This window comes from Crocodylus siamensis, chromosome 4 (assembly GCF_052110815.1).
Source record: "Crocodylus siamensis isolate JL-2025a chromosome 4, ASM5211081v1, whole genome shotgun sequence".
Lineage (NCBI taxonomy): Eukaryota > Metazoa > Chordata > Crocodylia > Crocodylidae > Crocodylus > Crocodylus siamensis.
Window position 1 is genome coordinate 64,423,679 of NC_143398.1, and position 22,600 is coordinate 64,446,278.

General features: G+C 40.1%; 2 protein-coding genes across 2 annotated transcripts in view; one reads left to right on the top strand and one right to left on the bottom strand.

The window, feature by feature from the left end:
* Positions 1-239: 239 nt before the first annotated feature.
* The window catches only part of GNS (glucosamine (N-acetyl)-6-sulfatase), a 28,716-nt gene continuing 6,355 nt past the window's right edge, over positions 240-22,600 (bottom strand). Inside the window, exons 6-14 of the mRNA XM_090042448.1 lie at positions 21,129-21,296; positions 16,844-16,926; positions 13,333-13,451; positions 12,651-12,754; positions 12,105-12,206; positions 9,824-9,931; positions 8,200-8,310; positions 5,855-6,015; positions 240-4,158 (exon numbers count right to left, since the gene is read on the bottom strand). Of these exons, the coding sequence (XP_089898574.1) occupies positions 4,080-4,158; positions 5,855-6,015; positions 8,200-8,310; positions 9,824-9,931; positions 12,105-12,206; positions 12,651-12,754; positions 13,333-13,451; positions 16,844-16,926; positions 21,129-21,296 (1,035 nt within the window). The 3' untranslated portion in view covers positions 240-4,079. The remainder of the gene's footprint in view (positions 4,159-5,854; positions 6,016-8,199; positions 8,311-9,823; positions 9,932-12,104; positions 12,207-12,650; positions 12,755-13,332; positions 13,452-16,843; positions 16,927-21,128; positions 21,297-22,600) is intronic.
* TBC1D30 (TBC1 domain family member 30) overlaps positions 13,454-22,600 on the top strand; it is a 112,036-nt gene continuing 102,889 nt past the window's right edge. Inside the window, exon 1 of the mRNA XM_090042444.1 lies at positions 13,454-13,509. Coding sequence (XP_089898570.1) covers positions 13,470-13,509 — 40 coding nt within the window. The 5' untranslated portion in view covers positions 13,454-13,469. The remainder of the gene's footprint in view (positions 13,510-22,600) is intronic.

The window sequence follows — 22,600 nt, forward strand, 5'->3', positions numbered from 1 at the left end:
CCAGAAACAGCAGCAAGATACCTCCCTGCTTAATTCTTAAATGATAGCTATAGATTTCTGAGCTACCTACCTAAGATACAAGACAAGAGAGAGGATTTGTTTTGGTCTTAAAGAAGGATTTCATTAGGCTTTATAAATGATACCAGTGCAACACGTTTTATTTGGTGAACATGAACCATCAGACCTCTGAAAATATTTGGTGCTTCAAAGATATTTAACTTCAGTCACTAATGAAAGGATGAGATGTTTATAGGAGACAGTTTATTTTTTTCTTTTCTTTTTTTTTTTTAAAAGTGCAGCAGTGAACAGGGTTCTTTTGAAGGGCACTTTCTAATCAAAGTACAATTATGGTACAGTAGAATAAAAACTGGAACAAAGTCAGAGGGTGGTACAATCACATGCCACATGGACAAATATACAAATAAAGTTGCATTTTAATGATTTAAGAATTATCTTCAGCAGTGTAACAATCACATTTGTGTATCTACTTTGTATAGTGTAATCACTCCAAACAGTAGTTTATCAGATTATTTTAATTTAAACAATTTCTTTTGCCTTTTTTTGTAGATGATTCAAGATAAACACTATAGGGGACAGCAGTAAAACATCTGCTCCCTGAGCCAAGAGAAATCAGTTCATCAGCCCAGCAAGCACCTGTTAGGTGTGTTCACTCATGCAAAAGTGGCAATACTGTTAGGTAAGAGATTTGTTTTGCTCCTGCTGTAACAAAGGAATGCGTCTTGCAAGGTTTTATACTACATAGTACCTCTGTTTTAAATCAGGCTAGAGCCTGGGAAACAATTGGGTAGTTTAAAATGAAGTCACATTCAGTAAGGCCTCTTCACTCAATCATTAGATGGCTCTTGAGTAATAAGGTGCAAGTAAAACACAGCCCTGTTCAAACATTTTAATCAAATGTTACATCTAGAAAGGCCATCATGACTCAAGCTTGCTGTTTTGGAATCTGACCCAGCTGTATGTTAAAGTTCCTTCACCTGGTTATTTCAACTAGTGTCAAGAACAAAAAACCAGAAGTGAACACTGACCATTTCAAAAGGGTGAAAAATACCAGTAAGAATGACTGTTTCCTGGAAGAGCCCACTATGTTAAATTAGAGCAGACACCTTAAAGCTATAATGACAGGGCATCTAATTATTGCTGCCTGTCTTTGAGTTAGTTGGCTTAAGCCATTGAAAGTAAAGGTTTGTTCAGAAGTATTTTCCCCCAAAATTTACACCCTTTTTGGCAACTCAGAAAAGAACTCAGTAGTGACTCATTTGTCATTTCTATGACAAATCACATTTGCTTTATAGCAGAATTCAAATTGGTATATGGCAGACTCAAGGTGAGCAAAGAAAAGGGTTAGGTAAAGAAGGGAGGGAGGCATGGTGAACATGTTGGATAAGGGTGAACTTCTTGCTCATCTGACTCAGTGCATGTTCTATGCAATCAGTTTTCATGTCAATATGGGTAGAACATGCAAACATGTATCATTAAGTAGTTAAGTTTTCCCTTCCAACCAAGCACACTATAGTAAGGAAACCTAACATTAAGGAGCAGTTGTACTGAGTCACCCTTTAGTCATGATTACAATAGCTTTTTCTACACAGAAGAGCTACTTAAGCCAACCAACCCAAAATTAGGCCTTGATTACTACTACATAGTTCAACTTAAGTTAACAAGCTAAAACTCTTGCTGCACAACCTGCAAGCACATTTTAGCAATGTGTCCATTAGCTTTCAGTCACCCTGATTTAAGGACTTGCTTCCATCCCCCATCCTTTCACACCTTAGAGCTACCAACCAGAGTATATAGTGAGCTCAACTGAAAAGTAAAACCCAAGTCTAAGTGAAAGAACAAAACTGTTTTTAAAGTGAGCTTTTAGTTTGAGTAGGAACATGTCTCAGGACCTACCATATTACTAAGGTGAGACAAGGTGTCAGGAACAAGAGTGATAAGCAAGATCTATTTGCAGAAGAAGCCAGAGACTGAAGGACATTTGCTCAGGATAGATGGGGTAGCAAATGGAGAAGGAAACAAGGTTGAAAGCCATTGTTTTAGTTGATGAATGAAACACAAAAGTATTCACTTAATTTAATGGAAAAGGATTTGAAGATTATACATATGGGAACACACCCTTAAAGTTTGGATCCTACAACGTTAAGGAGATTTTGCAGTAGAAATAAATGTTCAATGCATTACATATCTCCAGAATGGCACTCTCTAAAGTTAAATTTCTCCTTCCAAATCAGGATTTAAATCTCTTCAAAACCTGACAAGCATGGCATCATGAAAGCTTATTCCTACTGGAAAGGGTAAATTTACCTCCCACCCTTATTTGTATGCTACCTTCTACAAAAGGAAGAAGGATGAATAGCAGAGGCTTCATAGACAGTGGCTCAGATATGTCAACACTGAAATGAAAGAAAAGTTAATGCAATTAAACTTATTTAAAAAAAAATAAAATCACAGAATGTTTGAGACTATTTGAAATACTTTCTTGGCAAAAGGTTTTGTTTAATGGGCAATGTTCTCCCACAAAAGGAGCAGAGTTAAAGATATCTTGGTAACTATATCAAAACCAATGACTTAGCGAAAGGAGAAATTTGCAACAGCTCAATTTGACAATTATTTGTTTCCATACTAAGCTACAGTTTACAGCCTAGAGCAGAATAATCTTGGATCTTGTGACATCAACACAATGCAGTCAGTTTTCAGCAGCTACTCTGAATAACTGCCTTTTCTATGCAGATGAACTCTTTAAAAAGTGTGCTGAATGTTGGTAATGTTGGTGTTTTTTAGACTTTAGAAAAGAATTCAATATTCCACATAAGATAGAGCCATCATCTGTGAGTTTCATATGAGAAGTCTTTAAAAAGCTGAAAATATCAGCAGGCTGAGGAAACAACTGAATCTCAAAGCAGAAAGCTGGACAACCTACCATGGTCAGAAATCTGGCTTGCAGTTCTTTGGTGTAAGGGGCACTTAATGCAGTTTAATAGATAGAGGTGCTTTTATGTTGAGAGCTAGTATCTATGTAGGGAAGCGCTACAACTACCCAAACTGGTCACCTTACTATGATTTCTGACAAGTAAGGCTTTTAGCTATTTGGCTCTCAAGAGAGAATCAATTTAAAACTATGTTTATGTTGATCAGATCTTTAATCATTTGCAAGACACTTGGAGGCTGGAGACATATGACAGACTACTGTGGTGCCCAATTTATCTTTTTTTTTCTGATATTTATTTCTGTTCCAGTTCTGAAGTTCAGCTGGCTCATTGTGATCAACATACAGGCACTGTTTCAACCCAACATTTCAGGTTAGTCTCAACACTATTTTGTTCTGAAATACCATGCCAAAAAGCCTATGTTAGAAACTTCTAAAAGCTGTTCCAATGATCTCTCTTAACTGATTTTATGTTCTGAATGGAAACTACTATAAAATTATATTCTTGTTTGAAAGTTACTAAAGCAGCCCAGTGAGACTGACTAGCCTAGTGTGAAATGGTCTCAGTGATGGAAGTTAATAGGTTGCTGATCCTAGTCAGATCCTGTAGTTCTGACTAATGCTTTACATATTATGGAAGTTTACTCCAGGTTAGCAATGGAAATCAACACTGGAAACCTGCAAGTACACACTTAGATTTTAGGAAAGTCTGTCTAAGAGGGAGTGAATACAGGTAGAGTTCTCTGTGCAATACAGTCTGTCCAGGTTAACCTGATTCAACGCATCATCTATCTTTATTCATATTGAAACAAAATATGAAGTTCAGATTTACAGGTCAAATCCTATCCCTGCAATATTAAAAGATACTTGAAAGACAAGGTGATAATCACGTCTGAGCAAAAGAGATTAGCCATGTCTGAGTTTGGAATTACAGTTTGGTTATCAAACACACATATTGCACAAGGCAACCAGCTAGATACAAGGGTTTCCTCCTTCCCCTCCAAAAACAAGGTCTGAATAACCAGTTGATCAAGTCTTCCAGCTGCAAATCAGTGAAGGTTAGAGACAGACCTGCTGCAATCACTGAGGACATGGCCACTGGCAGCCAGCTGTATAAAATGATTAAATGCTGTTAGGAAGACTGTATGGAAAATCTGCGAGCCCGAACAGCATGGTTGTTGTTGAACATCAGACGTGGGTCAAACCTATACCTAAGATGGAGAAAAGGCAAAGTGAGCTACAGATAATCCATATAAACACTGCAAAATTTAACAATGCAGCACTCAATATAGGTATGCAAGACAGAACAGGGCCTGAATATTTAAAATGTATTTATGATAACAAATTAAGAACAAATTTTACTATACAACAACATTATTTGCAGAAGCTGCTCTGAGCCTTTTGGCTAGGAGGATATAAATTAGTAAATATATAATGAAAAAAAAACTTGCACTCCACACAGACAATGCTTTAGTTAATCACTACAGTAACCTAGAACTATAGAAATAGACAAACCACTTTAGAGAAATAAAGTAGTGCCACTTCTAGCTAACACTAATGATTTTAGAACGTCAGCAGTAGCATCAAGTGTGTCAGAAGGGTCCAGGAGCTGCATTTTCAATGGTTTTGCTGTAGTTAAAGCAAGGGATCACACAGGGGGTCAGCCTCAAGTTATACTGAAACTATGCTTTCACCTTTAAGTACTGTGAAAGTTCAAGAAAAAAGTGGGTTTATTCAGCTCAAAAGCAAAGCAACAGTTAACTAGAGTAAACAAATTATTTGTTTACCAGAGGGTTTGCTGCATGATTAAGCTCAAACTATAGTTCATCATTATAACTTATCTTGATTAGTTAAGGCTTAGATATAAAGTACAGAGATGTTTTAATAGCTATTCAATTAGAAAAATCCTTGCATACAGTAATGAATAGCCAGAAATCTTTAAGCCAGGGGTGTTAAATTCATCTGGCTCTGCAGGCCAGAGAACAGTGTGGCTAAGACTTGCACTACATGCAGTGTGGATCCTGGATTGTCTGGAACAGATGCAGTGTGTAGCACAGTCCAGCTGGAGCAGCTGTAGCTGCACCATGTTCCATGCAGTTGCCACCCTGGCAACTCTGGGACTGTGTTGAATGCAGCACCCTTGCTGCAAGTGGCACGGATCTCAGACTGGCTGTAGTGGGCACTGTGTGGCCAGGGCAGACACCACAGATCATGCCCATTCTGGCCACTCTAGGATCCATGCTGCACACAGCACAGGTCCCAGAACAGCTGGTGACTCTGGTCCACTGAAAGTGTACTAGATACAGACCAGCCCTATGCCACAGGCACATGCTGTGCCTCATGTGGCTTTGACCAGATTGAGGGACAGCGCCAGGATCTGGGTGGTAGGGCTCTACAGGCCATATATTTGACACCCCTGCTTAATCCTGACAATGGCTGACTGAATTACATTAAAGTATCATTAGCATTTTTACTGAGCTTGTATTTGATAGGTTTTTATATTTAAAAGACACCACATGCTGTTTATTTATCTATCTTTAGTCTTAACAATTTTAAGTTTACATTTTAAACTTAAATTGACAGACTAAAAGTATAGGTGGATTATCCAAGACAAGAGATGCCATTTTCATAATTCTGTTTGGAAGGTATGCACTGGAGTTTTCATTTAGGCAAATTTTTCAGACCAAGTACGTACATTGCCAGATAATCTCTATAAATTTAAGTATTTACAGCAGCATCAACTAGTTCTAAGGTAAAGGTTCCTTTTTTCCTTAGTGAAAGTGAAAAATAGAATTATAATCTCATAGGCAGAGCTACATGTCAAAGGAACTAATTTTAGGTATTCCTGAGATGCTATATACAAATATAACTAGACATAAAATTAAAGATTAAAAAAAATGTTTTTACCCTGGGTCAAAGACTCCTGGCGTACGACAGGTTGCTCCAGAGCACGACTGTAACATCATAAGTCGATAGTTCATCTTCTCTAAAATTTCCTGATCTATTGTTTTAGCAATATTATTAATCTGAAATGGGTCTGCAGTCAAGTTATAGACTTCTACAAACACCTGTGTAAGCAGAGAAACAATTCCTGTATTATTATATTAAATGTCAGCTATTTAACATATAGCCTGCATGCTACTTGTGAGAAAACAGAGTGACAATTTATTTTCTAGTATTATGTATTAGCTTTAATGTATATATTGTCAGTTAGTTTGTACCCTTCACTACATATTAGGTGCTTTATAGACCATTAAGAAATGATCCCTGCCCTAACTTATAATTTGAAGGCAAAAATGTTTTGGGGGAAGTGCTAAATAAGTTTTATATATGTAGTTTCATTTGCACAAAAGTCATTTTATGGCATACTAAAAGGTACACACAAGAATAACAACAAATTAATTTAACATTCACTCACTTCTCTCAGCTTCCCTCTTCCTCTCAAAAATAAATAAATGAATTAAATGGGATTTCAGCTCTGGGTGAAACTCCTGCAAAGCTTGTAGTCAAGCTGTACATACTTGTTGTAAACAACTGTACTGAGATGCAGCAACTCAGACACAAGTCCAGCCCATTTGGTCAAGCATCTAGGGTCTTGAGCAGGCTTGTACAACCCACATTGAAGACAAGGAAGCTGCATCTTTACAGACAGTTGTTATCTTAGCTAGATACAGACTGGCTTAGATATGCCCAAAAAGGCTGTAAATCACTTGGACTGTTCTTTGAAGCATACCATGAGTTACAGTATATTGTAGATCAGCTTTGGGGTCTGCCTTAAAGGAATATGGGAACTCCCATTTTTCACCCCTTGTATACACCACAAATAGCATCCACTCTTGGCTGCCAAGAAGGAAGTTTTGGCCATGAAGTTAACTTTCTAGTAATTAATAAATTAATTTGTTTCTAAAGAGAGGAAAGTCTGATCTACTCAGATTCTCTTAAGCCAATTTTCTTAAGTCTTTTAGTGTAAAACCAATCAGGCCATTAAAAAAAAAATCGGCTTACTTCATCTTTTCTCAATGGTCATGTTTGAATGAACTGTATACATTTGATCTTCACTATTTCCAACTGGTTAAAACATGGCTAATTAGCTCTACTTTGGCAAAACACTTTTTCATCTACCCCAGATCTTTGCAGAATCTGTCAGTGGAATAATTGTTGAAACTAAGCTCAAAGACTAAAGCAGTTGCTTTATTTTAATAAGACAGGATGATAGCAATTTACTTTTCCATGTGAACATCACAGTGCAGATAAAACTGACCTGGAGTCACAGTTACACAAAAGCTCAGTGCTCTGTTTTCCTCCAGGTTTGCCAATTAAATGCTGCCAACTCCGGAAAACCAGGAAAGAGCTAAAGGTGATGCTTTTAACTATGACCCTTGATATAGGCTAACTTTTACATAGCATGCTGTCTCCCACTCAATAACGAATCATTCCAGACAAGCTTTCCAAAAAGCCCTGAAGTGCATAGGGAAGAGGTCTGATGTGAAATTGTGGTGAACAGAGAGAAGATGGCATTTTGTTAGGGTGTAGCAAGGTACTGCAGTGTTCCCAGGGTCTCCCCTTTTGTAGAAGTGCAAAAATCTGCCTTGGAACAAACACTGTCATTGCTGTCTGCTCCAAAATATAATTTTGGAGACACTGCTCCACATATTAACATGTGAATCATTCTGCCTGCCTCACCTACAAGCAGGTTGAAGTTTGGAGAGAAAAATTTGATGGGTCAGAAGACCACGTGTTTAAGTGGTAATGGAATGTCAGTTAAATATACTGGTGGCAAAAGGTAAGCTTATATTTTATAGCAAAAATATTATTAGCGAGTTCTCTTGTGCTGCAATATTTTACTGAGCACAACAAAACACACACTGTGCACACAAGACTGTGGAGAGCCATTAGTTTAGTCTACAGCAGAGTTCTCTGCCACTTAAAAGTTAAAACATTTAAGGTCAAAGTCACCTTTGGTGCTACTAGGAATTGTTCCAGGGCTGAATTTTATTGCCTATCTATCTTCTTCTCTCTTGATCCTAAAAGATGTTTTGGTTAAATATTTCTATCAGCAATTAAATCTAATATTTAGCCTAGAAATGAAGCTAGTCTCCTTCCCCCAAGTACTTTATGCAAGCCTTGAAGCCAGATAAAATGTTCAGACAGGCACTAAATGATAATTAACATCTGTTGCAACGAGATAACTGCAGATGGGGAGCCAAACAGTTAAACACAGAGTTGTTAAATGATATTTTTTAAAAAGTTACCTCTAGGTCATCGAATTCACAGTACTGGAGATCCCACGAAGCAGACAGCGTCCTCACACAAGCATACGTGTTGTTGTAGGAATCTTCACAAACACAGTCTGGAAAACAATTCTGCAGAAGAAATAATTTGAGAAAAAAAAAAAGTTAAAACATCTCTTCATGCTGACCTGGTTTAATCCTCTAGCCAGAGTCTAGACAAAATAAAGGAGCTTAAACACATGGCAGTCTCAAAAAATACTGAAGATTAAATGCAACAGCCTTCCCCGATAGTCAAACCAATGCATCTTCTCTACATTAGCTGAATGTTCTACTACAGATAACCGTGTCTGCCTTAGAAAATATATTATATTAACTTATTTGGCAAATGTGATATCTTTTATTAAACTAACTCAATAGTTGGAAAAATTGTTCTTTGCAAGCTTTTGGGCACAGACACTCTTGTTCAGGCAGAGAGAATCTGCTGGTATTGTCTCTATGGTTGAATTATTTTTTCTAAAGAATATAGTAGTCCAAGAATTTAAAACTATTTTGAACAGCATACTTGTTATCAGGAACAGACAAGCATGCCATTTAGCTATCCTGAGGAAGCTCTCACAGTAGGTGATCTAATCCTGCACCTCACAGCTAGGCAGCAGGAAATAGCATATTTACCTTTCCCAGGCAGGACATACACATGAAACCTAAACCAGAATAACTTACACTGCTGGAGTTTTACTTCCGATTCCTTCCAGGGTAACGCCCAGACAAGTGAAATTACCTCAGTCTATAGATTTAAATAAACTGTCCTTTTTAAACACCAGCATAAATGTTTTTATCTCAGCAAGGTATTTGTAGAACTAATACTGTAAGATAGCCTCCTCTTCATTCTATTCAGAAGTCTGCATTAGTTCCACAGTATTACAGGCTGTGGACAAGCATACTTTAACCACTTTTAGGGAGGGGGAACTGCTGCTGCTCAGGAGCACACATTGGTTGTTACATTATAAAGCTTATATCCGCCTGATCCTATAGCGACATAAAAGTAAGCTCAATTACTACAACTTTAATCCTGCATGAAACAGCATTGAAGTTGCAATAGTTTTGCTACACTTATCACTACAGAAGCATACAGGCCTAACAATTGCATCAGAACAGCTTATGCATTAGTATCATCTAATACCAATATAGAACTGTCTGTTACCCTGGTAACAACAGCCCTACTAAGTAGTGAGTATCTCCACCTAAAAAAGGTGTTTAAATGGCTGTGTCAAGAGACCATTACAGATTCACACACGATATTGTATTCTTCAGCATTCTCCAACCCTTCAAGTATTTTAAAGGGGATCTGTACAATACTGAAGCACTAATTAAAGTTTCCAGGATAAAAAGCTGATGTTAAACAATTAAAACAAACAACGCCCCCCCCCCCCCCCCATTTTCGATGCTGAGTTTGGACATGTTTTCACAGTGAAGCTAGCCTGACTTACAGATCAAGAAACCACAAAGAAATCTTAAAATCTCCCACACCATAGGAATGCATGTAGGGTCACTCACTACCCTAAATCTCTAAATAGAGGTTCTATTTTAAAATGGTATCAGGAAACATATAAATACATTTACGCTGAACAACTTTAGCTCTGCTTACAGAGACACCAGGTCCCAAGCCAGGGCAGGTAGGATCACTGCTGTTAAGCCCTTCTCCCTGATACTCAACCAACATATCCGATCTCCAGGTCACATTTTTGTCTGCTCTCTAAAAGAAAATAAGAATTATTGTTATTTTGCTGCTTGACAATGCAGTAAGTAAAGATCTTCAGTGTTCTGGACGACATACTGCTAACTGTTCACAAAACTGCCAAATACCAGAGTTATAGGGGTCATTAAAAAGACAGTATATAGTTTTACTTGTTTTTTTAAACATGAACACACATTAGGAGTGCACTGACAAAGACTTTCTTGAAGGCCTTGATCTGCCCCCACTACGTCTCTTCTCTCCCCCAGACTTACTGGCTGGATACAGGTCTCCATGCTGTTGGACTGCATTCCTGGCTGTGTGAATGCTGCGTGCATACATGTGGCATTTACCAGTGACATTATCAGTTACACTGGCCAAAAAAAGCTGATTGTCAGGAACGTTAATTTTCCTTTTTTATCAGTGCCAATCTGAAATATGACCAATATATCAATGGACCTCTAACAAATGTAAAAAGAAAATCAGGCTAAAAAATGAGGCAGCATTTCAAGATTGCCTTATGAAGACGTAATCAAATAAAAATCCAATCAACTTTAAGGACTGAAAGTTTAAAATTGCCCCACTTGCAGTTTTACAAATCACCTTTTTACAGATAAAAAGGCATATTTCTTCTTTGCCGTGTATACTTGAAAACCCATACAAACAATATAGAAACCCAAAGGCTTAATCTGTAACAGATAAGATTTTTAAATTAAAGTGAGTTTAAATTGGATATCCTCTTATCACTACTCATACAATAAGAGTTTTGTTCAATATCTTTATCAACAACCTGGATGTTGGCACAGAGTATACCCTCAGCACTAAGCTGGAGGGAGTAGTAGGTACACTGGAGAGTAGGGCTAGGATTCAGAGTGACATAGATAAATTGGAGGATTGGCGCAAAAGAAAAAAAAAAAAACAAAAAACACGTGAGTTTCTATAAAGGACAAGGATGGAAGAATCCTGTGCACTGCTACAGCCTGGGGACTGACTGACTGGGCAGCAGCTCTGCAGAAGATGACTTGGGGGTTACAGTGGACAATAAGCTGAAAGCGAACCAGCATAGTGCCCTTGTTGCCAAGAAGACTAACAGCATACTGGACTGCACTGGTATGAGTGTTGCTAGCAGGTCAAGGGAAGTGATTATTCCCCTCTATTCAGCACTGGTGAGGCAGCGTCTAGAGTACTGTGTTCAGTTTTGGCGCCCCCCGCCCACTACAAAAAGGATGTGGACCAATTGGAAAGAGTCCAGAAGGGCAATGAAAATGGTGAGGGAGCTGGGGCACAACTTCTAAGGAGTGGCTGAGGGAACTGGGCTTATTTAGTTTAGAGAAGACAGAGGATTTAATAGCAGCTTTCCACCACGTGATGGGTGGTTCCACAGAGGATGGAGCTAGACTGTTCTCAGTAGTGGCTGATGACAGAACAAAAAGCAATGATCTCAAGTTGCAGCAAGGGAAATTTAGGTTTGATATTAGGAAGAATTTTCTCACTAGGAGGGTAGTAAAACACTGGAACAGGTTACCCAGAGAGGTTACAGAATAACCATTCTTGGAGGTTAAGACAAAGCTTTGGCTGGGATGATCTAGTTGAGGATGGTCCAGGGGGTTGGACTAGATGACCTCCTGAGGTTCCTTCCAGCCCTAATTTTCTATGATTGTAAGACTGCCCTCTTTTAAATCCTGATGGCTCCCTGTAGCTCCACAAGGGCTGCTTTCAATCTGTAAGTGAAGTAAAGGATCAGCTACAAGCAGCTTTATTTGAAAAGACTTCTGTTCACCTATAGGAAGGCTTAGATTTCTTCTCCAGTACCACCTATTAAAATTCTGTTGAATAAAATATGAAGTTGTCACAATTTGCCCTCATGCTATATTCAAAACTTAGGTGTCTTGGTGCAGCAGACCAACAGTAGGCCCTTTTAAAACAGGAGCCATTTGTTACCAGCAGTATAACTAATTGAAGTAAAAGTAATTTTCCATTAAAAATTCACCTGCTTATAGCAGAAAGCACCCTAATTTATCTGCATTCAGATATCACACTTGTATTTTATTACTGTTTCCATCCAGCTAAGGCCCAAAAATGCCATCAGGGACAGAATATTTGGACTGTGCATCCTTCCATATCATTACAGGAAACTGTATTTTCTTCAAACAATATCGACTAGATTGCTTAGTTACTCCATCTGTACACTTACCAACAATGGCAATAATGACATCCCATCCATCTGGGTCTTGTTCACATTATACCCGGCGATATCCAATATAGTGGGACCCAAGTCAATGTTCGCAACAAGCATCTGAGTGGCAAAGAAAAAAAAGGATTACTGACTTTCATAAAGATCTAAAAGACTAAAACTAGATGGTGATTTAAGAACAAGATAGTAAGGTTCTTTTATGAACACTTGGGTGGCTCAACCCCTTTATAAAACATGCCCAACACCTTATGTCCACCCTTGATGTGAATAAGCTGAACTGAGTTTTCAGTGTTCTGAAATGTTGGTAGAGTTTTGGGAATGTCCAACCCCTGCACCTCAACAGATTTAAGTAGAAGGCATGGCCACCTATGCATCAAACAAGGTGCATACTCATGTTAAATATTAAGGATAAAGTAGTCTTTTTTGTAAAAGAGACTTCAGCAATAAGGAGGTTAGGTTCCTAGCCAGCTCAGCCACTTGCATAAATGGATTACTTTGAAAGAATGCAAAGACCCTGCATTATTGTAACCTTGTTTTTAATCCTACCTTGTTTGTCTGATTTGGTTTGATCCCTGGTCCTCGAACAAGTAAGGGAACTTTAATGTCAAACTCATACAGCTGCCGTTTGTCTATTGGCAAAGAAAATTGTCCTGGAAAACATATTGGAGAGAAGCACTTATTTAATTGTGTTTTGTTCATTTTATGATAGAAAAATCTCTCATCACCAGCTGCCTCCAAGGACCAAGGTTAAATGGGTCTTTTATCTTGATCTTATATAGCCAGGCCCAGAGCCTATATTTACCTACAGATTTTCTTTGTAAGTCTATTGAAGTCAGACTCCAACCTTAAATTGTAAAGTAATATACTATTTTTCTTAATTTGTTGAAGTTCAACTACATATAAGAGAGGCCTGAAGAGAACTCTTTCCTTTCAGTAGGAGTTGGTATAATAGAACTTTACCAATAAAAACCTCTTGGCATTTCAGAATAGAAATGGAAGAATGGCCTATGTATTTTAAGACAGTATGCATAAGTACAGCAATTAGCTCAGAATGATACTTAACAAGAAATCCAAAAACATAAAGGGAAAACCCCCACAATCCTCTATATAAGTGAACCTCAGAACCAGAGACAAATAATCTGTGCTTTACAGCAGAGCATGCAGTTTAATAACTATAAGACCTCACTAGAAGTTTGTAGCAGATTTGGGAAAGGACAAGTCTACTTGCCTGTATGATAACCATTATCCGAGGTAAAAAAAATATAAGTATTATCTAATTCACCATGGAATTCCAATTTCTTTACCAGTTTCTCTACTAGGTCATCTACTGACAAGAGGGTTTGCCATCTGCATGGGAGAAAAGGAATGCAAATCAGTGTTCAAAGTTCAGAATTAACTGTATGTGGTAAGTAGTAATAGTAGGTAGGTCATTTGAATTATGATATAAATAAATAAGGAGACGTCCATTGTATCACTCTGAAAAAAACTGAGAATTCTCTTATACCACTTTAATAACAGCCTTTCTAAGAGAGAAGCAGACTTCATCCATCTCATCTGGCTTTGGTTTTTATTCTGTAGTGTCCAGAAAGTCAATATGATGATTGCTTTCAATCTTATCTAGAAGCAGGCAGAGACCATTTCTGATGTAACCAAAGCAGCATGTTATTCTCAGAGTAATCTCCTGCAAGGTCACCTATGAGTACTTCTTTTAGGAGACAGAAGAACTAGAGCTCCTAGAAAGTATTTGTAAACAGTTTCTGTAAGCATTCTTTTCTGCATGAAAAAGTAGCGAATCTACCAACTATTTCTTAATGCAAGGATCAATTTATGTATAAAAACTGTGTATTCCTACTTAAAGCATTACCAATCTCTTCAGCAAGAGTAGCGAAAGAATGATAGCTGTGGTTGAGTGCAGAGAACTCCCCCAGGTATAGAAACATTATGCTAAACCATCCAGTTCTTTTTCATTCTTGGGTACCTCTAGCATGCACTCAACTCAGTTCTTGCTCCAAGGTTTGGCTACATAATTCTTTTTACATGCTTCAGGAAGCAGCAACCTAAAAACCAACCCCATCTTCCTTTCCCAAAGTAGCAGGTAGTAGCCAGAACAGAGTTCTACCATATGAAGTTCAGTGCACTTTCAGATCCTGATTTTTTTAATTTTTTTAGGAACCTGACAGAAAAATAGGAGACAAAGCAGCTAAAACTTCTTAAATATATTCTACTTAACTTTGTGAATTTCTTGGCTATTATTGCTACATGTTTAATGATTTCTTTGCCTCTGTCTTCCTAAGTAGGGACCAGAACGGCCACCTCCCTGCAGGGCCCCCCTCGGGCCCCAGGGGAGGCACACCTGGCCATGGGTTAGCGAGGATTTAGTTAGGGAGCTTCTGGAGGGGTTGGACGTATTCAAGTCAGCCGGTCTGGATGATCTCCACCCTAGAGTTCTAAAAGAACTGGCCAAGGTCATTGCAAGTCCCCTGGCACAGCTTTACAAGCACTCGTGGTGCTCTGGTGAGGTACCGGAGGACTGGAAGAGGGCCAACGTGGTTGCCATCTTCAAAAAAGGCAGGAAGGAGGACCTGGGAAACTACAGGCCAGTTAGTCTTACCTCGATCCTAGGCAAGCTGTTTGAAAAAATTATGCTGGCACACATCCAGGATCTGGGGGCCAGCAGGGGACTGCATGCTTAGGGGCAACCAACACGGGTTCATCAGTGGCAGATCATGTCAGACCAACCTGGTGGCCTTTTACAATCAGATCACCAGATCATTAGATGCAGGGGTAGCAGTGGACATAGTCTTCCTGGACTTCCAGAAGGCATTTGACACTGTCTCTCACCCCGTTCTCATTAAGAAACTGGGGGACTGCGGTGTCGACACCCACACAGTCAAATGGGTTCCCAACTGGCTGGAGGGCCACACCCAGAGGGTGGTAGTGGATGGGTCCTTCTCAATCTGGAAGGACGTGGGGAGTGGGGTTCCGCAGGCCTCTGTCCTCGGGCCCGCACCGTTCAACATCTTCATCAGTGACTTGGACGAGGGGGTAAAAAGCACCCTGTTCAAATTTGCTGATGACACTAAGATGTGGGAGGACGTGGGCACACTGGAAGGATGCACCAGGCTACAATCAGACCTAGACAGGTTACAAGGGTGGGCGGATGAGAATAGCATGGGTTTCAACACAGACAAGTGCAAGGCGATGCACCTCGGGAGGAACAACCAGCACCATACCTACAGGTTAGGGAACTCCCCTCTTGTCAGCACGGAGGCGGAAAAGGATCTGGGGGTCATCACTGACTCCAAGATGAACATGGGCCGGCAGTGTGGGGATGCAGTCAGGAAGGCCAACCGCACCTTGTCATGCATCCACAGATGCATCTCAAGCAGGTCCAAAGAGGTGATCCTCCCCCTCTATGCGGCACTGGTCAGGCTGCAGCTGGAGTACTGTGTCCAGGTCTGGGCACCACACTTCAAGAGGGATGTGGACAGCATGGAGAGGGTCCAGAGGAGGGCCACTCGCATGATCAAGGGACAACAGGGCAGGCCCTACGAGGAGAGGCTACGGGACCTGAACCTGTTTAGCCTCCCCAAGAGAAGGCTGAGGGTGGGATCTTGTGGCCTGTTATAAACTAGTCAGGGGGGATCAGCAGGCATTGGGGGAGTCACTGTTCCCCCGAGCACCACCAGGAGTGACCAGGAATAACGGTCACAAGCTGGCAGAGGGTAGGTTTAGGTTAGATAACAGGAGGTGCTACTTCACGGTCAGGGCGGCTAGGGTCGGGAACCAACTTCCAAGAGAAGTGGTGCAGGCTCCTACCCTGGGGGTTTTTAAGAGGAGGTTGGATGAACATCTTGCTGGGGTTGTCCGACCCCAGTATTCTTTCCTGCCATGGCAGGGGGTCGGACTAGATGATCTGCTCAGATCCCTTCCAACCCTAGAAACTATGAAGCACAGCCATCAAGTCTCTAAGTGAATTATGAAGAGGCAAACAGCAGGTTATTGGTACTGAAGTGATTCAGCCTGTATCCCTGTAGAATACATAGTCAGGTTACTAGATCTAAAGACTGGGATCTAATTCATACCCACAGCCATGCTGGTTAGCCTGGGTTGAAGCCACCACTAAACTCTGTTGAAAGGTAGGTGGACCTTCCCCCTGTCAATCTGTGATGGTAAATTTACTACAGAACCTGTACAACTAAAAGGAATGTGATTCTATTCCTCTTTTTTTTTTTTTTTTTTAATATTACAGTCTGGTAAACAAAGGTGTACCAAACTTAATGGGACTACCCAAGTGCAAAAGTAGAGCCTTTACTATTGGCAATACTACACAAGCTAAAAATGCAGATCAATTCTCAGATCCAAGGCTAGCAGACTGGGGGAGATAAAAAGTTAAACGTCTCTCAAGTCTTTTAGACAACATGGAATTCCCATACATCAACTTTTCATGCACTGAAGATAAGAGGAGCAGTTATGAGATTACGCAACACTTTGTTCTTTTATATGCTGTGTTAACATGGTTATACAAAATACTATCCAAAGCCTTGTAGACTACTTATAAATTTGTCTCTCAAAAAAAAGAATGGAAAGTAAGAGCTCCAGTGACCCACCAAAAGAACTACTGCAGGTAATTTAACTCGCAAGAGCAGACTTTACAGGCATTTTAAATACTGTATTTTTACAAGTGTGGCCTCATCTGCTAGGGATTCTACTCAACATTTTCAAGCACAGGTTCCTACCTTTTCCGAAATGCATTATCTAGATATTGTATTGAAGAATTAGTCATTGGAGTCTTTGCTTGCCTGATTAACCAGTGCTTGTTCTTAAAAAGAAAAGAAAAAAAAAATGTTAAGATTTGCAGAGTAGCAACATAGGAGTCAACTTTATATTAATTCCTAATTTTTTTAAATTTTATATTCCTAATCTTTGTTTGATTGTAATAGTAATACTTTAGGGTTAAATCTGCACATTATCACTATTAAATGTTAAAATTAAAGAATAGCCTGGTCACAAAGCAACCACGCTCTAATCTTCCTCTCATATCATGCAATTGCAGAAGAGATTTGGCTCCCTTCTGTTCAGCTTGAAAACACAGAGCTGAAAGTGTCTAGAGATCACTGTACAGTAGCCCAGGGAAGAGATGTGCAGAAGCTTCACTTGTTTTGTGGGACAGGCTCTTTTAGACAGAGACTGGTGGCAGTAGAGAAAAATGCTGGAAAAATTCTACGAAGTTACTAGCATTGTAGGAAAGGCTAGAGCAGAGTACTTCTGTTGCCATGCTCTCTGGACAACATCTAGAGAAGAGATGCACCAAAAGGGAATAATTGCTTAGCCTGGGAAGGGCTGAGGACTACTGAACTTTGCAGGGAGTGCTCAGACCCTGGTTTAAGGGAAATGGCCACCCCACACACATCTATGGCTTAAGGGCTTAAGAGAGGGTAAAAAGCATTTGTAGAGCTTTTCCATTTGGATCTTTTACCCTAGAACAGGATGGCCTTTTGCTTTGGTTCAAGGGTTAGGTTACCTTTCCATTACCCAATTTAGACCCCTTCTGGCAAGAGAAACTAAGGGAGCAGTCATAGACCTGATAAGAAAGAAGTCACAATCTGGGGCCTGTGAACTGTGCTATTTCATGTACAAAAACAGGAGCAGCTCTGGAAAAAGCTTACTAGCCAAAGCTCTTATATAAAACTGAAAAGCACAAGCTTTTTAAGACCCAAGGCAACAAAGATCACGGGGGCTGAATGTTCATCATCCTACATTTCATCTTGAACTCGGTGGGGTCCGGATCTTTTGTGACAGAACTTCTCTTTTTTGCAGTTCTTCCTGTCCCCCAACACAAACACTATGGATCTCATAAGTTCTTCATACAAGTCATTTAGTTATGACCATTTCACTTTCCTATTCCCTCTTTTTGCAGACTGCAGGACTTCACTCAGTGTGGAGAACAACAATTTGAATCAATTGATGTTCAATTGAATTCAGCAATCACACTCTTTGTTATTATTCTGTTTCTTTTGTTAAATGCTTAAAATTTCCCTACGCAAAAAAACCTGACAGTGTAACCAAGACCAGGTATTCAGCCTGCAACTATAGACTAGGCTTGATCAAGTGCTGTGGAGGAGCTAAAAGGGTTCCTTTTGTCTTGATCTACTCTTGTCTTCCTAACTTTACCTTCCTTTCAGGTTAAGTCTACAAAAAAGACTAGGCATACCCAAATCTACTATCTAGGTGCTACCACCATCAAATTCACTTCCTCTTCAGGTATACCTTGCATTGCAGAAACATAACTCCTACTGCCACCTCCGCTCCACCCAATGATCTGCTCAAATCTCTTAACCCAAAAGGCCCTAAAGCTGGATTTCTTAAAGTAGGCACTTTCCCATACTTTGGGCTAGCAGGCATAATCAGGACATGATTAAGCCAGGTACCAATCCAAACAAAACAACCAGTCAACACATGCTTGTGTAGATCTGTTCTCTACCCCCAAGAAATCCAAGTGGTTAGAAGGCTCACCTCAGATATTCAAGTCTGAGGTTCAAATCCTTGTCCTAGAGTAAAAGCTTCAGCCTTAGCCTAGCACACCAAGCAATGCTCTGGTCTACTGGCTATCTACTATTCTGGGGGTGGGATTCTCCATCTCTTCTGCTGGAAATACTCTGCTTTGGAGTAGGGACATATATGTGCTTAGTCCATTTTCCAGGCAAGCTCTCTAAGCACCACTCTATTCTTGGGTAGCTCTCTATTTAACATAGATAGCTTTAAGCAACTAACTCCAAGAGAGATGTAAAGATGACAACACTTGAGCAGAGGGCAACAATCATCTGGCCAGTAAGACTGGTTCCTGTTTTGTGTGTCCAAGTGGCTGAAAGCCCAAAGTCCTACTTGTTTATCTGAACTTCACTTCTGACTCACTCCCTGCTCAGCTTGCTTGTGACTGTCACATTCTTCAGTGTCTTAACCCTCCCTATAAATTGACATGATAATCCTACACCATCCAATGCTGAGAAGTAGGTGGCAAGGTGCTGCAATACCTAGAAAACTTTAACAGCCTGGGCCTCAGTCCACACTTAGTACTGAATTAACTGAGCTTGTACTGAATGAATAGAGTTTGTATTAGCCATGCTGAAAGACATGAGTTCTAAGACTACAACACTCATCTATCAATTAAAAGAATGATCTGAACAGTAGGGTCTACCAATAAATATTTTATTGTTGAGGACTACACAGCAGCACCACTTGTATCAAATTAACAAACTAGTATTTCCCTCTTCCCTTGTTGTGTATCATTGGCATCTAAGGATAGAGTAACTACTGTAAGTTTCAGGTATTAAAGTGATTTTTTGTGGTTTGCTTGTGCCTTGCACTGTTTTTGCAAATGCAGAATTTTTTTGCCTTTGCTCCACATAAAACAGCAGTTTCTACACTATTAGCCAATGACTGTGTTGTAGCTGCTTGCTGACTTAGCTGGCCATAGAGCCTCTTCTATCCTACTATTTCTGAAGTGCTGAATTGAGCAACTGAGCCTCATATTAAAGTAAGGCTCCTTTTCTGGAAAAAGACAAAACCTATACAACTTCTACTCCCTGCTACCTCCTTTATCTACTTCTAATTTAGCCTAAGCCTCCTCTCTCTTCACATCCATGCTCTATTCATAGGAGGTATCCCATAAGTGAAATAAGACTGGTTTCGCATCATACTCTGAACAGTTAGGTTAGAATCATTCTGAGCTCTTCCAGCAAGAAGTTATTTCCAAGAGCTCTCTAGCAAGAGCTTTCAAAGTTTCTTCCTAATATTCACTCAGATCAACCTTTATGCACACTGGTGTCATGAGGATGGAGACAGGAAGCAGTTTTAGAGCTGATTAAGGGCCTTTAAGATTAGGAACAGGGTCCTGAACTGAATCAGAGCTGAAGGCTGAAAGTGATGTGGTGTATTCTTGAGGTTTTATGAGCCTATGAGAGGCAGCTGCATGTCTTACTAGCTGAAGCTTGTGGCCTTCACTTTCAGCCACAAGCTGAACAAGTTGCAGCAGTTTAGTCTGGGGCTTACCACATGAATTACTGTAGTCAGGCTTTGAGATAATAGGTACATTTCCCAGATGACGGTGGAAGGCGTTTGTCCCAGTTGCTGGATGTGTATGTAACAACACTAATTCAACAAGTCTGGCGAAGACTGCAGCCTGCCTTAACAGCTGAAGGACAAATGCTCAAGGTTCTGTCATTGCCCAACAGGCTCCAAGTGCTTTCTTCTTACTCATATCACCTCCGACTTAACTTTAACCCAAACAAGATAAATAGGGGGTTTTTTGTACTAATCTCAGTGAGACATCCTCCTGGTACCACTGTGTCTGACAAAGACACCCCAGTTCATAAAAATCCCCTTGTGGCCCAAGCCCTGCGATTCATCACTTTACTGAGATCTTTTTTGGTCAGCCTGATAAGTTTTTCTGTTGGAGACTTTTTTTTTTAAATGGGGGGAAAAAAGGAGCAATTTAAGAGTTGAGAAAGACAATGGTGATTGTTCTAATAGAGATTAGGAAGGCACTGTCCTTTTCATTCTCTGCACAAAAGCTATTGAGTAGAACACAGTCTACTGAACAAAGTTGTCATGGCTGGCAATACCTGATGAGCATGCAACTATGAGCCATTCTGGCAGAATAATCTTAAACCCGGAAGATGAATATGGAACTTTGATACATCTGTTATCACTAGTTCTACCAGTTTGGGGGCAAAAAATAAGTTCTTGTGTCTCAAGCATCCATTGCTACCTACTTTTATTTTGTTCCTGAAGGTCAGGATAGTCACTCTCTTACCACCAACAGTGCTAGAAAATTTTTTGAAAGGTCATAATCTTATAATTCTATCAGAAGGATCTTGGATAGTTAAATATACAACAGGACAGTATCAGTCCCATCTTCTTGGAATTTCAACATAGTATTTTATATCCAAATCAGGTTAACAGTGTACTAATTTTCACTAGTCAGCAGGGTAAATCTGTACAGATTTTTGAAAATTATTTTACCTTTCCATGAATGTTAAAATTGCTGTTTCTTGGTGCACTGACATTCTGGAAGCTCTTTGTATACTGAGGGGCAGCTATCCAAGGAGAGTGTGGTGCTGGAGTGGAGATCATCATGAAGAAGGGTTCAAAGTTAGATTTATATTCCAAGAAGTCCAAAGACATGTTAGCCTGCAAACATACAAATTGTTGATTTACCACTAGTCATAACAACCCCCAATACAAAAGTTTAAGGGAACCCCAAAGATCAGAACTAAAAGGTTCATATGAACACAAAGAAGCACTTCAACTACTTAGTTGCTTTCATATCTTTAACAGTCTGAATTAGCAATTTGTATTACATTAATCTCAAGTGTCATGTTAACTATAAACACTCTTTCTACATAAACACCTCTTTTATTCCACATCTCCAAATACCACTATCTCAGACCTGCAAAGCTCAAAAGACTCAGATCTCACCTCCTTCTGACTATCCTTATGTTATCAGAATTATAACCCCTGCATGTACTGACTTTTTTAATTTATATTTTATAGTTATTTGCAATCTCTTAATAGCTTTCCTAAGTCTTTCTAAATACTGGAGGATATAAAATGTAGTACTCTGCCTGAAAGATATGAATTGGCAATTTTAACTGATCCCTGATCATCTGGCTAAGACTCTATTCCTTGCTCTGCCTTTATTACATTTATCCTACAACCACATCCTGATGACTCCACTCATTTTTAAGAGGATGAAGGAGAGGATACCAACTGGGCACAGATTCAAGCTCCACTCATTTCAACTGCTTCATCTGATCTTTTCCCACCTCCTCATTTGCAAGTCTTACCTCAAAGACCTTCCTGTTAATCTTACTCTCCACATGATACCAAGTTTAACTTGCTACACCTGCCAGCAGATTGTCATAGCCTTTTCTTGGCCAGTCTTTGGAACTGGTCCAAGGGTGGACCTGATCAGCAGCCAGACTCCATTTCCCAGAAGCCCCTGCTCATGTCACCACAGCTGGTTTCCATGAAGACCCCAGCAGCAGGGGCACCATGACAGTGTGGAGCCAGGGTTTCAGAGACCAGCCCCAGCAACACTAGCAGAGCACATGGCTGGGCAGGGAGCTATTCTGCAGCTGGGGCTGGGATCCTGCAGTGGTGACAGCATGGTCTGGAGCAGGGGTAGAGCTGCAATCCACTGCCTGCATGCTCCTGCCCAGGTGTGCAGATTGCAGCTCTGCCCTGGCTCCAGACTACTGTCACTGCTGTAAGATCCCAGCCCCACAGCAGCTCCCCACCGAGCTGTGTGCTCTGCCATCACTGCTGGGGTCTCTGTGGAAACCAGCTGCAGCAAGGTGGGAAGGGGCTACTGGGAAATGGAGTTCGCTGCAGGTCCAATCCAGACCACAGGCTGGACTTTGCCTGCCCCCAAGCTAGTCAGTTCTTTGCTATTCTGATCTCGTGCACCTCTTTTCTTCCTGATCAACATACTT